The following is a 12934-nucleotide window of genomic DNA, read 5'->3' as shown; positions in this document are numbered from 1 at the left end:
GTGTGTGCATGGTTGTTTGTCCTGTGTGTCTCTGTGTTGCCCTGCGACAGACTGGCGACCTGTCCAGGGTGTACCCCGCCTCTCGCCTGGAACGTGAGCTGGAGATAGGCACCAGCACCCCTCCCGACCCCACTGAGGGACAAGGGTGAAGGAAAATGGATGGATGGATGTTTTAGCTCATGACAGCACGAGACGAAAAGCTTCTGCTTTGATGGAGAAATACTAACCATGTCGAGGTGTTCCCACTCGTTGTTTTCAGCTGTTGGTTTGGATTCCATGTCGTCCTTCGCCTCGTTTCCCTGAGCTTTCCTCTGCTCTCTCTCCTCCTCATCCTCCTTGTCTGAGCTCAGAGCTGGATGACCAGCAGCCTGAGTCAAACTTTCCTCGGACTCTTCTGCAGGTTTTGCCTCATCTTCCTGGACCTCTTCTAAAATCCTCTTGTCTCCTGCTGAATCATTTGCATCCTCCTGCTTAAATTCTTCCTCGGACACCTCAATGAAGCTCTCTGTAAAACACAACCATTTTACATTTGAATGATAAAAAACAAAGAGTCGAGTCTATAAATTATTCTAACTTTACCTTCCGAGTCGCTTTCCTGCTGGCTGTTCTCTGACTTGACGTCGTCTCCGTCGGTTTTTGCCGGGCCTGCGGAGAGTCTATCCTTGCTCTTATCTAGGAGCCTCTGCTCCGTCTCAGTGCTGGCCCGTTTCGCACTTTCAAGTGAAGGAGAGCTGATGGATAACTCCTGACAGGATTGAGAAGCGTGCAGCTTGTGCTCAGGTTCTCTCGGCTCCACCTCTTTTTGTTTCTCCGCTTCCCTGGCGCGCTCCACCTCTGACTCCATCGCTGTTGTGGGACTTTGTCGAAGTGCTGCAGAGCGAAAAGCTTTATTCCTCTCTCCAATAATTTCCTCCAGCTCATCTTCAGAGCTGCTGCCCAGCAAACTGTCTTCGATGCGTGAACTTTGGCGTGCGGCGCCGCTTTGACTGAAGTCCGTCTCTTCCTTGAGGGAAGGCTCCGTCTCCTCATCAGAGCTGCTGATCACCACTCGCCGCGCAGGACGCTGGGGACTTGTCTGCAGTTTGGACGGTGAGACACTTACTTCATCCTCAGTTAATGCCTGCTGGATTGCGAGGAGTGTCCGTGGAGACACTTTGCCGTCCTTGCTCTCTGGATTCAGCTTCTCTTCATCTGAGCTGTCGCTCATAGCAGCCTGGATTGCCTTGAGTGTCCGAGGCGAAGGCGGCTGCGATGGCTTTGACACAGGTGGGTTGACGGCGTCTGAGCAGGTGGGTCGTTCATCCTCCTCTTCTTCGTCTTCAGCGATGGGTCGCCAGAGAGGCTCGGGCTTGTCCACTTTCCTTATTCTAGAACTTGTCCAAGGTGCAGCTGCAGGTTGGCTCTGTGAGGCTGGTTCATTTTTTTTGGAGCCTACAGGTGAAGAAAGTAAAGAGTTGATTTTTTTACAGAAATTAAAAGACATCAAAGTAAAATAAGCCCTTTTTGCTTCACTCAACATCAGTGCAGTGTAGACGGGTCCGTTGATTATTTTTTCAATTAACCAATTAATAATTGGACAGCAAAAGGCACCAAATAGGAGAAGTTTACAGAATTTGAACCAGATGAAGCTAAAACTTTAACACTTGAGGAGTTCTGGGTAGAAAATATTTACAGACAAAGAAATGTTTTTATATATAAAAGCAAAATGTACATTTTTAAAAAAATAGTTTTGGCTTAATTACTACTCAGAGTGTTGTGTTTTTCCAGCAAATTGAATATTTTATTTAGTATATGCCAATTAACAATTAATCAGTTACTAAATTAATTGACGATTATGCCAATAAACGATTCAACACGATTAATTGTTTCAGTTCTACGGCAAAGAACAGCTGTTGTATCTAACTAAATTTAAAACTGGCAACGGAGCCACTGAAATTTACAGATTTAGACCCTGATCCTAAGAAGAAATTCAAATGTGAGCCAATATAAAAACAAATTTAAGATATGCTTCTATCTAGAGTCAGATATTGTGCATATGTATTAACAACATAACGCTACATCTGCCTCACCTTTTATAAGTATATAGTGCGAGTTGTCTTCTGAAACCAGTCGCTTTGACTCCACGCTGCGATTCTGCTCATCCTCATCCTGCTGACCGAGTTGTGGAGCGGTGCCGGCGCTGCGCTGGCTCATCTCCTTCTCAACTCCCTCCAGACGCTGGTTCAGCCGGTTCCTCTGCAGCAGGCCGGCCAGTTGGTACTGCGAAAAGTCTCCGGAACGCTAGAAGAGAGAGAGAGAGGAAAGAAAAGGAGCTAGCAATGGAAAGAAGAGCGGAGAGTGGAGTGTGTTTGAGGCCTAAATGTACCTCGGGAGGTTTGTTAAACATGGTCCGACGTCTTTTGCAGAATTCTTTCATCTCTTTGAGTATCTCGTGTTTCATCTCAGGAGGCAGGCTGGTAAAATCCTCCGAGTTTATGTCCACCGAGTTCGGGTCCTCATACAGTTCTTCCTGAATCAAAATTAAGAGTCTGGCTTTGAAGGCGAGTTGTCAAAGAAAATAGTTTTAAATTTATTTGGGAGGTGACAAAACAGAAAGAAAAGGTAGCCAAAGTACCTTTTGGAACTATTTTGGAACAATAATGTCTAACACTTAAAAAGACCTCAAGAAATTAAACAAGAGAACTCTTTATTAAACGTATTGTAACTTGGATCAAAATAATCTGTACGTAATGGCCACTGGACAGACTGAAATCAATTGGATTTATTTGAAAAAAACTGAACTTATTTTTGTAGCACAGTGCCTTGAGATTTAAATCTCAACATGTTTTATTTTTATTAAAGCCTTTATTTTTACCTGGTATGTTTCAACCATTTCCTCGCTCGCTCTCTCCTCCTCCTCATCCTCTTCTGAGCTGCAAGGAGAAAAAAAAATTAATTCATCTGTCATGACTACACATGACTATCTAAACCAAAGTATACACTTATGACAGTCCTGTTTTTGATTGTAAGCTAATTAGGATATTTTTTTGAAATGACACGAATAATTATTTAACCATATTCAATTAATTTGTCCTTTTGTTTCTAAATCTAACAACACTATTCAGTAGTCAGTTCTTCTAAAGTACTCAGTTGCATGTTATTTACTTTCTCATACACTCAGTGCCTTGGTGTATTTATACTTAGGTTAATTTACATACCAGATGAGAAATGCTAATTAGGTGACTATTTAAGCAGCTGGTTCCTCTACATTTTAGTTAAGGGTTTCAGAGTAAACTGGCTACTCTTGAGATTACTTTTTTTCTAACACTACACAACAGTTTGCAAACTGTTTGTTGATCACATCAAACTGCAATAGATTGCTCATAAAATAAGCAAATGTTCAGGGTGTAATAAATCATTTAACTAGACAGCAGTAACACTTCTTGACTCTGACCTGCTTCTTTCCATTTCCTCTGTGGGTGGAAGGGCGGGTAGGACGTACATGTCGTCCACTTCATTTCTTTTCACACTGGAGAGGCTTGGTAGAGGGTCCTTACTGTGGAATATTTCAGACAAAAATGCTAAGACTACAGAAAAGAATATAGCAGATAGAGTATGTACAAAATGAAAAACTGTTGATTTTCATCACCTCCCCACCATTCTGCCTCCTCCTACTGCTCACCTATGATCTCCAAGTGCAGCTTTGATAGCTTGTCTCTTCAGGAACGTCTTCAGAAGTTTCTCATTGGTCTGTTTGGACTGAGTGGTCAGCTCCTCTTTCCTCTGCCTCCTCAGAGCCTGCAAGAGAAGAGCGTTTGTAAACGGAAAGTTCAGTGGCGGTATTTATTACACCCTTAGCAGTAATCGTCTGAGCTGGTCTCACCAGGGTCTGCTTCTTCAGCATAGGAGCATCTCCATCAAACACAAACACCGGTCTAATGCGAAAAAAGAGCAGCTTACAGATGCGGTTGAACAGGGTGAGGAGGTGGGCGTTCTGGACGCTGTTGCCTTCACGGTCCCTCACCCCCTTCACTGCCTGGTTCAGCCATATACTGATGTCTGAGGAGCGCTGGTTAAGGTTATCTTTATGACGCAACATCAGTGGGAATCAATTAATGCGTTTCATAGATGAAGGAAAATGCATCTCAAAAACTAGGAAGAATAAACAGATCAAATTAAAGTTAGGATACCAACAGCAAGAATCTTTCCTTCCAGTGTCTCGGGGTTGATGGGTTTTCCTGTACTCTCCAGGAGTCTCCAGAGTCCATGCACTCCCATGATAACAACTCAAAGCACACACCCTATAAAAGTAAAGACTTTTACCAAGACTTCAGCCAATTTTAACAGTGGAATAAGACAAATGGAACCAAAAATGTTGTTGTAGCACTTCTTAACTCCGTAATGCAACTCCGACAAGACACGAAGGTTCCGCTGTTGAGCAACGCGGAGTATTTCGTCAGGTTAACCTATACTACGCTGCCTTATTTAGTAAATAAAGCAATTTGTTATCGTCGTAAAAATGTACTTTCGTGATACAGTTTCTAGTTTTCTGGTTTGATCGAGAGAAACTTCCGTTAATCCAGTTTTATTGAGATAAAAAAAAAATTGTTTTGACAGGAAGTTAGGGAAAGAAAATTCTACGTGCGCTCACGAAAGGCCAACCGTGTCCGGGTGGCAAAACAAACAGCTGACAAAACTTAGAACCGAGGAGGAGGAGGTCAAATTCATTTGTACCTGGTATGTCACTGCGTAATATTTCCATTTTAAGGCTTCAGATTTAAGTCGCAGTAAATATTTCTGATAAACTCTAGTAGTAAAGAAGAGCTGACTGCTGTAGCTAGTGCTGATAAAGTTCTTACCTTTGCTAACACCAAGCTCAACAACTAGCTTCCCTTATCATGTAACCTTATCAGCGCCCAGCTGATAAAAGGTGAACTATGAGCAACATATTTCTTTCATAAACAAATAGTGCTCTAATTGTTGCCAAATAACTGCTGTCTTTCCTGTGAATTACAACAGAATCACCGGGTTTAAGGTAAAGTTGCGTCTCCTCCGCCGCCATGGCTGCTGCAGCAGTTGTAAGAGGTACGTAGCATGTTCGTTTATATCCTTCTTTTTGAAATAAAACGGCCTCATCCGTACAGCTAATGACAAGCATTTTAGCAAGGAGGCCACATTTCTCCTGTGATTTTTAAAGCTAGACTACGTGAACAGGTTCCTGAAAACTGTGCTTATGCACATCAATTAATGTTTAATCAACGAGGGCCCTTTGTGTTGCCTTGATTGGTGTAAAGTCCCACTGTTTGTCCTGTTATATGCCTAAGAATGACGTACGTTGCAAATTGATGCAGTTTAAGTAAATTTAACTGAATATATCTGCTTCACACAATATTGTTTGGAAATTACTTGGATGTTATAATAGGATTGCAACATATATCTTAAAATTGATCTTAAGATGGATTTCTGTCTTGAGAAGAAAACAAGAACGCGTAGTACAAAATAGTAGTAAAATAATAGTAATCAGAATACGTTGAGAAGGTTTACAGACTCTATAACCCAGCTCATTCAGAAAAGGGATTGAGACAGTACAGGTTACACACTGCATTGGACAGATCAATAAAAATAAACATAATTGATTTTTAGGCAAAAGTGTTTAAAAATAACTGCTCTCACTTTTTTATTTGTATACTTCTAGGTTCTGCCACTGTCCCTATTCGAGGACCCGGCGATGGCATGGAAACCGCAAAACCACCAGTCACACTCGAGGTCATCACTGACGCCCCGCCACCGTTTTTATCTGAAGTTCCTCTCCTCAAAGTAGCAAGCCCAAGGCACAGCCCAAAATCTCCACATGTCACACCCCCGGCTACCCCACAGCCTCTCGGCGTGCTTCACCTCGGCAAAGTGAATAGGGAGGCGTGTACGGAAGTGGAAGCCGTGAGGATCATTGTGCCCAGAGCTGCCATCACCCGGAGTGGCCGGACGGGGCCCACTGAGGCGAAAGGCGAGGCAGGGCAGCAGGCCGAGGAGCAGGGCTCTCCTCCGCTTGTGGAGGACTGGAGAGGACAGCTAGAGAAGCTGCAGAACTCTGAACGCCGGCTCCTGCAGGACAAAGAGGGCCTTTCGAATCAACTCCGTGTGCAGACAGAGGTAAGGCATGAGTGAAATGACAGACAGATTTCAGTGTAAAACAAATCTAGAGAAAATAATTATGTAACATAGTAAGCTGTAATGTTGATTTCTTTGATTTATTGTATCTTAAGAATGTTGGTCTTTATGTGTAATTTGAGTATAAAACTACTTTACATTTATTTTCATCTTGTTTCTAAACTGTGTGGCAGGTAAACCGCGAACTGAAGAAGCTGTTGGTAGCCTCGGTTGGTGATGACCTCGAGTACCAGTTTGAGCGTCTTGCACGAGAGAAAAACCAGCTCATTCTGGAGAACGAGGCTTTAGGCCGAAGCCTTTCACACACCGCGGAGCAGCTGGAACGTATGAGCATCCAGTGTGACGTCTGGAGGAGCAAGTTCCTCGCCAGCAGGTGGGAAGTGCTCCACTTGTTAGTTGGTTGAAAAGTTTAAGATTGTCTTCCCATCTTAGTTTCAAAGGCAGCTTACATCAGAGACATTCACAATCAAAAGATGGACAATTTCAATAAAAAAAACAAAAAAAAAAACATGCTTCATAAACACATCATAACCATCATGTTGATATGTATTAAAATCATGTTGTTACTTCAGAGTCATGGCAGAGGAACTGACAAACGCCAGAGCCTCTCTGCAGAGGCAGATAAGAGAGGCCCAAGGAGCGATTCAGGACCTGCTGGTGGAGCGGGAGGAGTTCTCCAGGGACATGGTGCTCAGTCACAGGTAAACACCGCACTGATCAATAATTACTGACTCCTTCCAAATGTTCAAGTTGAGTCCAAGACGCGCGCAGATTCTGTTAAAGTGGGTCAGTCCTAAATGTTAATTAGTATGTTTAACAAAAGCATCCAACACTCCAAAACCTGCCCTAATTTGCTAACACTGGGTTTCCTCCTATTAGCTGGTCTTGTTATATAAAAGCTAGTGACTACTTTTCTGTAGGAATTGTTTTCTTTACCTGGTGAGGCTCCACAAGGTTCAATGCCTGGAGTTTTGTCCTTTCCCTTGTGCCATTGATTGAACTGGACAAAAAAGTTCATGTGTTTTTCTATGGACTTTTTATTTGTTTTTAATGTGTTGTTTACTAGACTAGTAAAACCATCAGAGAAGCTTGTACAAGTGCTAGTGGAGCCATTACGTTGACTTTGTGTCCTCTTTGCGTTGCCAGGTCCCTGGAACAGCTCCTGGTGTCTTTGCAGTGGGGCAGACAGCAGACTTATTATCCCAGTGCTCAGCCTCTCAGCATCGGAGAGCTGGCTGGAGCCAATCACAAGCTAGCAGATGCTATTAACTCTCATCTGTTGGGCAAAAACAACGCTAGCAGCACTGTGTCGAAGGGCAGTAGTGCACCAGCCGAACATCTCTGCAGCACACCAGCAGAGAAGATGGCTGAGAAGGTATGAAGTTTATGTAAAATGTTACCTTTGGCTAATGTTTTGCTAGTTTTAGAATCCAACAACTGAATAATGTCTTTAATTTATTCCATTTCTTTTGCTCTAGGTGTTGAAGGTTTTGAATCCAATTTCTTGTTCAGAAAACAAGGCAGAACCTGCACTCAGTGACTCCACCTCCCCAAACTTTCTGAGCAGCAAGAAGAGCATCGGCAGGTTTCACCCTTACACCCGCTACGAGAACATAACCTTCAACTGCTGCGAACGCTGCACCGGAGACATCATAGTTCTATAGGTCATCCTCATTTGACACAGAGAGTACTAGGATTTTTTGTTGTTTTTTGTATTTAAAAAAAAATAAAGATGGCAGACTGCAGGTGGAGCTCTAGCACAAACTATGACTGTTTATTTGCTGTCATTTAAGTTTAATGGTTTTAAACTTGTGGCTTAACTTATGAAGCTCTTGGAAAACATCAAATAAGACAGGCTAGTCTGGATTTAAGAAAGCATTTCAACTCCATCGTAGACTGATATGTAAATCATGTTTATCGCTAAGATGTGAGGTCAGAGTCAGTCAGTGTTACACTGGACGAGTTCATTAGTTGTAAATGGAACATTTACAACTAATGATGTGCTGATGTGTATATTGTTTTTATTTAACCAGTTTCTACTTTCATACTGCAGGGAGTGATTAGATGGGAACACAGATGACAGGAAGTCAGACACTAAAGAAATATAGGTGCCTCTTTTAATTCAGGAGGGCTTTTTTTCCATTTATGATGGTGCTTTTTTTTTACTTCAGGAATATATTTTGTTTCAGTTACTGTAAAAGCATTAGTGAAAGTGAATTGATGGTACTGTGATCAGTGTTGTGCAGTTTTGTAAAAAAAAAAAAAAACCCTGCTTGGATTTTGCTGATGTCAGATTCTATTTTTATCTTTTTATTTTTTGCTTAGAATACACTATGAATTTACTTAAATGTTGCAGTATTTAAGAACAAAACAGACAGGCTCTATAATATTAAGATGTATTTCATCTGTACAGAAAACTTTACAGTAATGGGTATAATTTTATTTACTGTAAAACTGTCAAAATATTATTTAAGCATCTTTTCTGTCAGACTAAAATAAAGACCAAAGACGTTTCTACCTTTTAAAGAAATCATATTCTTGTCATTTGTACAGGCAAAACAAAACTGATCTTTGTTTTCACCCTGTGTGAAAACAAAGTGGATATTAGAACATTTTCCGCAATACTTCTTACGTTGATACTTTCTAACACACATGTCCATGTTAACAGTAGTTATTTCCTGTCACTCATGCCACCACATTGTCTTGTCTCCTGTTTTCCTTGCTTCCATTTTTCTTTTGAACGATGTACGCACTTTAGTTGCAGCTGGAGAACTTTTTCTGGTGCTGTTTTGTCCAGTCATTCTGTCATAATTGGATTCGTAAGCCGTCTGGTTCTTAAATGTTTGCCCAGTGTCTTTTGCCTCACGTCTCACGAACACATCGCCACTCTTTCTCAGTGCATGATTTTTCACAATTCTGGGTCTGTCATTTGAAACCTCCGTTTGTGTCTGCCGTTGATAGAAGCCATCGTGTTTCCGCTTCGGCACAAACTGTAAGGCTTCTTCCCATTTCCCCGTATCTTTGATTGTCAGCATGATGCGAATCATCTGGTCCAGAGTCAAATTTTTGGCTCCCAATTCCCAATGAAGAAACTCGTCAAGGGGTAAGCGAGCTGTTGCTAGTTTCAGGCGCTTGGCGTTGGCCAGTGACAGTCCGGAGTGGATGGACTTGTCCACCAGGGCTCCGATGATGTAGACCTTGGAGTGATCAAAGCTGCGCAGGATGTTGGGGGAGTCTGCAGTGAGGTATACGAGCTGTTCCCTGGGGAACACATCGATATAATGTTGCTCAGTGCTGGTGATGAGCAGGCGGTCCCAGGTCTCTGCGCCGTACCGCTTCAGTAGCTCCTTCTTGTAGTGGCTGTCTGGCTGCAGGTTGCAAAAGTGAAGGTGAAAGGGCTCTGTTGCACGCCGGTTCCACCCTTCCACCTCCATCAGCTGAGACACTGTGTTCTCTATCTCCTTCCTGGACATGTTGGATGCATAGCTAAAGTCAAAAACAATTGGTTGACCAAACCGCATTGCCTGAGCGGTTCTCCAGCCCAACAGTTTGTCCAGGCTGCGGTTCCAGTACTGGAGAAACATTGTGTTTTTCAGTTTGTGTTCATCTTGATTGCCTTCTTCTTCACTGCTTTCCAACTCCTTTCTCTGCTTCATTGAAGCCTCTTTGTCAGCTTTCTTCTTTTGCTGCTTCTCCTTGCGGGCCTGTTTGTGATCCTCCTTGATAGCCAGGTACTTCAGGTACTTTTTACGGGAGGACTTGGTGGTCAGGCCTGCCAACGTCTGTAAGTCCTCCTCGGTTATTTCCTGAGGTACACGTTTCCCAGCTTGACGCCACATGGAAACCAGTTCACGAGTTGCCTCCAATGAGGAGCTGTCCTTCACATCATCGCCTGTACTTTCCAGGTCATCATCATCATCTTCTGTTGTTTCCATTCCACGAGAAGGTTTTTCCTCCTGGAATACAGCTTGTGATCTCATTACAGACTTCCATTTGTCAAGATCTAGCGCTTCTTTTTCCTCGGATAGAGCATCTTTAATATCGAGGCCATCCTTCTTCACAGTGTTACCTGCACAGAAGTGACTGACAAGGATGGACTCTCTGTAAGGTCTGGTACCAAAGACTGGTTTGTTCGTGGATGTCAAAAATGTTCTTTTCAATAGCAAATTACAGCATCTGGTTGAGAAGTGTCGCAGCATTGTAAAAACAAACAACAAAACAAAAAACAGTTCACTCCCTCAGCAGGATCGTCAAAATTAGCTTTCTTTGCACGAGACACCCGAGCCAGTAAATATCATTAGCGATATTATTTAGCCCTAATTATAGAATCTAATTATCACAAAAAGCATCTACATTCTGTTATACCTCATGGAATGAGAAATCCTCGTCCGCACATGGGTTTTCAGACTTCCTACAAAAAATTTGGTGGAAGGTCACGTTGTTACACGGTGTCACGTCGTATTGTGCCGTACTGAAACGTGAGAAACGCAGCATAATAAAAGGAGAAAATAAAATCATATATTCAATAAAGTAAATTGTTGCCTTATGAAAAGAAACCCAATATATAAGTCTTATTGAAAACTAAAACTCATTTTAATATAATGCTTAAATATATTTTAATTATTTTTAATGTTTCTTGCGGTGAACTTAACCGGGATTCACAACAACAAAGTGACGTAATTTCCTGCTTTTACCGACAGCAGTGAAGTTAACGTGTTAGCATCTGAAAATGAGCTTCTTTTTACCAAAATTAACAACCAAAAAAGACATCGATGAAGTTATCAAAGTCGTCGCGGAGAAAGTTTTAGTCCTGAGGTTCGGGAGAGATGATGACTCGGTTTGTCTCCAGCTCGACGAGATAGTAAGTGACTTTAACAACAAGCATCTGATCAGAAAATGCAGTGTTTGTTCATAATTTCTCACCTCTTGTGTTGTTGCAGTTGTCAAAAACCGCACACGATTTGAGTAACATGGCGTCCATCTATATCGTTGATGTAGACAAAGCTCCAATTTACACCAGATACTTTGACATCAGCTATATCCCATCCACTGTCTTCTTTTTTAATGGGCAGCATATGAAAGTTGATTATGGGTAAGTTAATGAAAAATGTATAATCAAAATGCTTTATACAACGCACATTGGTAACAATTAGATCAACAATTTAATTAACAACTAATTTAATTCGACACTCGTCACTAAGAAGAATTTAAAATACATTTTAGTCTATATTAGAAGTATGCACAAAAATGAGAAAAGTGGACATATTTGTAGGTCTTTGTTTGTCTGAGCACTTTCCCAACACCAAACGGACAGAACAAAGTAATTTAAAACAGTTAAAACAATGAAGTAAAAAAAGACAAAAACAAAACAAAACAAAAAACACTACCTTTTATGAATGATAAGCACAATAGAAAAAATATATAAAAAAACAGTTATTCAAAGTAGTTATAAGAGAAGTTAAAAAAACAACAAAAAAACCCCCACCAATATAAAAAAGGTATAATTTTAGTTTGAACAAAAATCTCCATTTAATTTAGAGAATTTATAAAAAGTTATTAAAAACTTCAATAAATCTAAAATTAATAGGGGACATAAAAAGAAAATTCAAATTAATTCATAGACAGATTAAAAGTACAGTTAACTGCAGGTATAATGAACTTAAACTTAAAATAAGAATCAAACATTTCAAGTCCAACAATTAATGCAAACCAATAATGTCATTCAGAATAGCTGAAATCTTTCATTTCTACTTAAACAAGTTAAAATTATGGATAATTTAATGCTATTTTCTGGTCATAGCTGTTTTCTTTGTATGGTGATACTATTTCTCAGCAAATATGCTCATCAGTAACTTTATAAGGTTCGCCTAATCAGTTGAGAATCAGCCAATCACATTAGAGCAGCGTAACACATTTAGCCATGTAGAGGTTGTTCAGACAGTTTGCTAACGTTCAAACTGATCAATCAGAATTAGTGAGAAAAGGGATACTATATTGTCAATATAGAACAAAATAAAGGCAGTACTAAAGGCAGCCAAGTACTAGTGAGGTGTACCTAATAAAGTGACAAGTGAATATGCTTTGCTTATTAATATATATATATATATATATATATATATATATATATATATATATATATATATATATATATATATATATATATATACATTACAGTGTTACATTACAGTGGTGTTTATTATGTGTTTTTAATGTTCTTTCAGGTCTCCAGATCACACTAAATTTGTTGGCAGCTTTAAAACCAAGCAGGACTTCATCGACCTAATCGAGGTGATTTACAGAGGAGCCATGAGGGGGAAAATGATAGTCCAGAGTCCAATAGATCCTCAGAATATTCCAAAATATGATCTTCTCTACCATGGGATTTAGCATCTTCACTAGCATCCTCTCTCTGCCAAAACATCAAAGTGACATGTATTTTTATTGACTGAGAAAATCACCAAATTCTCCTGGCATTTAACCACCTATAAGTTGTGTGAAAAAGTTTTTATAAAAGTGTTCTAGATTTGAAACCTTATGCTTGAAAAAAATGACAGTGTGTTCTTTACGCTCATTTTATTTAAGACCTTATCTTTTGTTGCAACTATAATGTAACATGGATTTTGTAAGTAAGAACATAATTTTGTTTGTGGATGACCTTAGAGGCAGAAATTATGTTTCCCATGGAAAACTGCTACATACCTGCTGGAGAAACCGATGTTTATGTGAAATGTCAAAACCTTGTTCTGTTAATAAATCATAAAGCGCCAAAATCTTTTGTCTTCATGCT

At 40.5% G+C, this 12934-nt stretch overlaps 4 protein-coding genes across 6 annotated transcripts in view; 2 read left to right on the top strand and 2 right to left on the bottom strand.

The window, feature by feature from the left end:
* The window catches only part of ercc5 (excision repair cross-complementation group 5), a 9721-nt gene extending 4822 nt beyond the window's left edge, over positions 1–4899 (bottom strand). The window contains exons 1-10 of the mRNA XM_007553948.2: positions 4839–4899; positions 4170–4280; positions 3863–4038; positions 3662–3777; positions 3434–3535; positions 2855–2912; positions 2366–2509; positions 2070–2280; positions 580–1431; positions 228–505 (exon numbers count right to left, since the gene is read on the bottom strand). Coding sequence (XP_007554010.1) covers positions 228–505; positions 580–1431; positions 2070–2280; positions 2366–2509; positions 2855–2912; positions 3434–3535; positions 3662–3777; positions 3863–4038; positions 4170–4257 — 2025 coding nt within the window. The 5' untranslated portion in view covers positions 4258–4280; positions 4839–4899. The remainder of the gene's footprint in view (positions 1–227; positions 506–579; positions 1432–2069; positions 2281–2365; positions 2510–2854; positions 2913–3433; positions 3536–3661; positions 3778–3862; positions 4039–4169; positions 4281–4838) is intronic.
* blzf1 (basic leucine zipper nuclear factor 1) lies at positions 2844–8668 on the top strand. 3 transcript variants are annotated; one of them, XM_016672411.1, is made up of 7 exons: positions 2844–2857; positions 4999–5064; positions 5675–6129; positions 6321–6520; positions 6720–6848; positions 7294–7522; positions 7626–8668. In XM_016672411.1, the coding sequence occupies exons 2-7, from the start codon at positions 5040–5042 to the stop codon at positions 7809–7811; spliced, it is 1224 nt and encodes a 407-aa protein (XP_016527897.1). In that variant the 5' UTR covers positions 2844–2857; positions 4999–5039; the 3' UTR covers positions 7812–8668. The 3 variants fall into 3 exon arrangements, with proteins under 3 accessions (XP_016527897.1, XP_007554011.1, XP_007554012.1); XM_007553949.2 differs by lacking the exon at positions 2844–2857 and adding an exon at positions 4272–4716; XM_007553950.2 differs by lacking the exon at positions 2844–2857 and adding an exon at positions 4736–4909.
* On the bottom strand, positions 8540–10616 carry trmt10c (tRNA methyltransferase 10C, mitochondrial RNase P subunit). The gene has a single exon (XM_016672410.1). The coding sequence runs from the start codon at positions 10344–10346 to the stop codon at positions 8829–8831; it is 1518 nt and encodes a 505-aa protein (XP_016527896.1). The 5' UTR covers positions 10347–10616; the 3' UTR covers positions 8540–8828.
* Positions 10617–10803: 187 nt separating this feature from the next.
* Positions 10804–12917, top strand: txnl4b (thioredoxin-like 4B). The gene is made up of 3 exons (XM_007553946.2): positions 10804–11008; positions 11088–11239; positions 12369–12917. The coding sequence occupies exons 1-3, from the start codon at positions 10877–10879 to the stop codon at positions 12532–12534; spliced, it is 450 nt and encodes a 149-aa protein (XP_007554008.1). The 5' UTR covers positions 10804–10876; the 3' UTR covers positions 12535–12917.
* The last annotated feature ends 17 nt before the right edge of the window (positions 12918–12934 follow it).

The sequence above is a fragment of the Poecilia formosa genome, unplaced genomic scaffold, assembly GCF_000485575.1.
Source record: "Poecilia formosa unplaced genomic scaffold, Poecilia_formosa-5.1.2 Scaffold60, whole genome shotgun sequence".
In the NCBI taxonomy this organism is placed as follows: Eukaryota; Metazoa; Chordata; class Actinopteri; order Cyprinodontiformes; family Poeciliidae; genus Poecilia; species Poecilia formosa.
The sequence above is the reverse complement of the archived record's forward strand: the minus strand, read 5'-3'. Positions and strand labels throughout refer to the sequence as shown.

What these genes read in the sequence shown, in the direction of transcription:
- blzf1 (XM_016672411.1), top strand. Translation starts at nt 5,040, where the DNA reads ATGGCTGCTGCAGCAGTTGTAAGAG. An exon ending in TGCTGCAGCAGTTGTAAGAG is followed by an intron (nt 5,065 to 5,674) that starts GTACGTAGCATG and finishes GTATACTTCTAG; the next exon opens with GTTCTGCCACTGTCCCTATT. An exon ending in AGCAAGTTCCTCGCCAGCAG is followed by an intron (nt 6,521 to 6,719) that starts GTGGGAAGTGCT and finishes TTGTTACTTCAG; the next exon opens with AGTCATGGCAGAGGAACTGA.
- trmt10c (XM_016672410.1), bottom strand. Translation starts at nt 10,346, where the DNA reads ATGCTGCGACACTTCTCAACCAGATGCTGTAATTTGCTATTGAAAAGA.
- txnl4b (XM_007553946.2), top strand. Translation starts at nt 10,877, where the DNA reads ATGAGCTTCTTTTTACCAAAATTAACAACCAAAAAAGACATCGATGAA. An exon ending in GTCTCCAGCTCGACGAGATA is followed by an intron (nt 11,009 to 11,087) that starts GTAAGTGACTTT and finishes GTGTTGTTGCAG; the next exon opens with TTGTCAAAAACCGCACACGA. An exon ending in CATATGAAAGTTGATTATGG is followed by an intron (nt 11,240 to 12,368) that starts GTAAGTTAATGA and finishes ATGTTCTTTCAG; the next exon opens with GTCTCCAGATCACACTAAAT.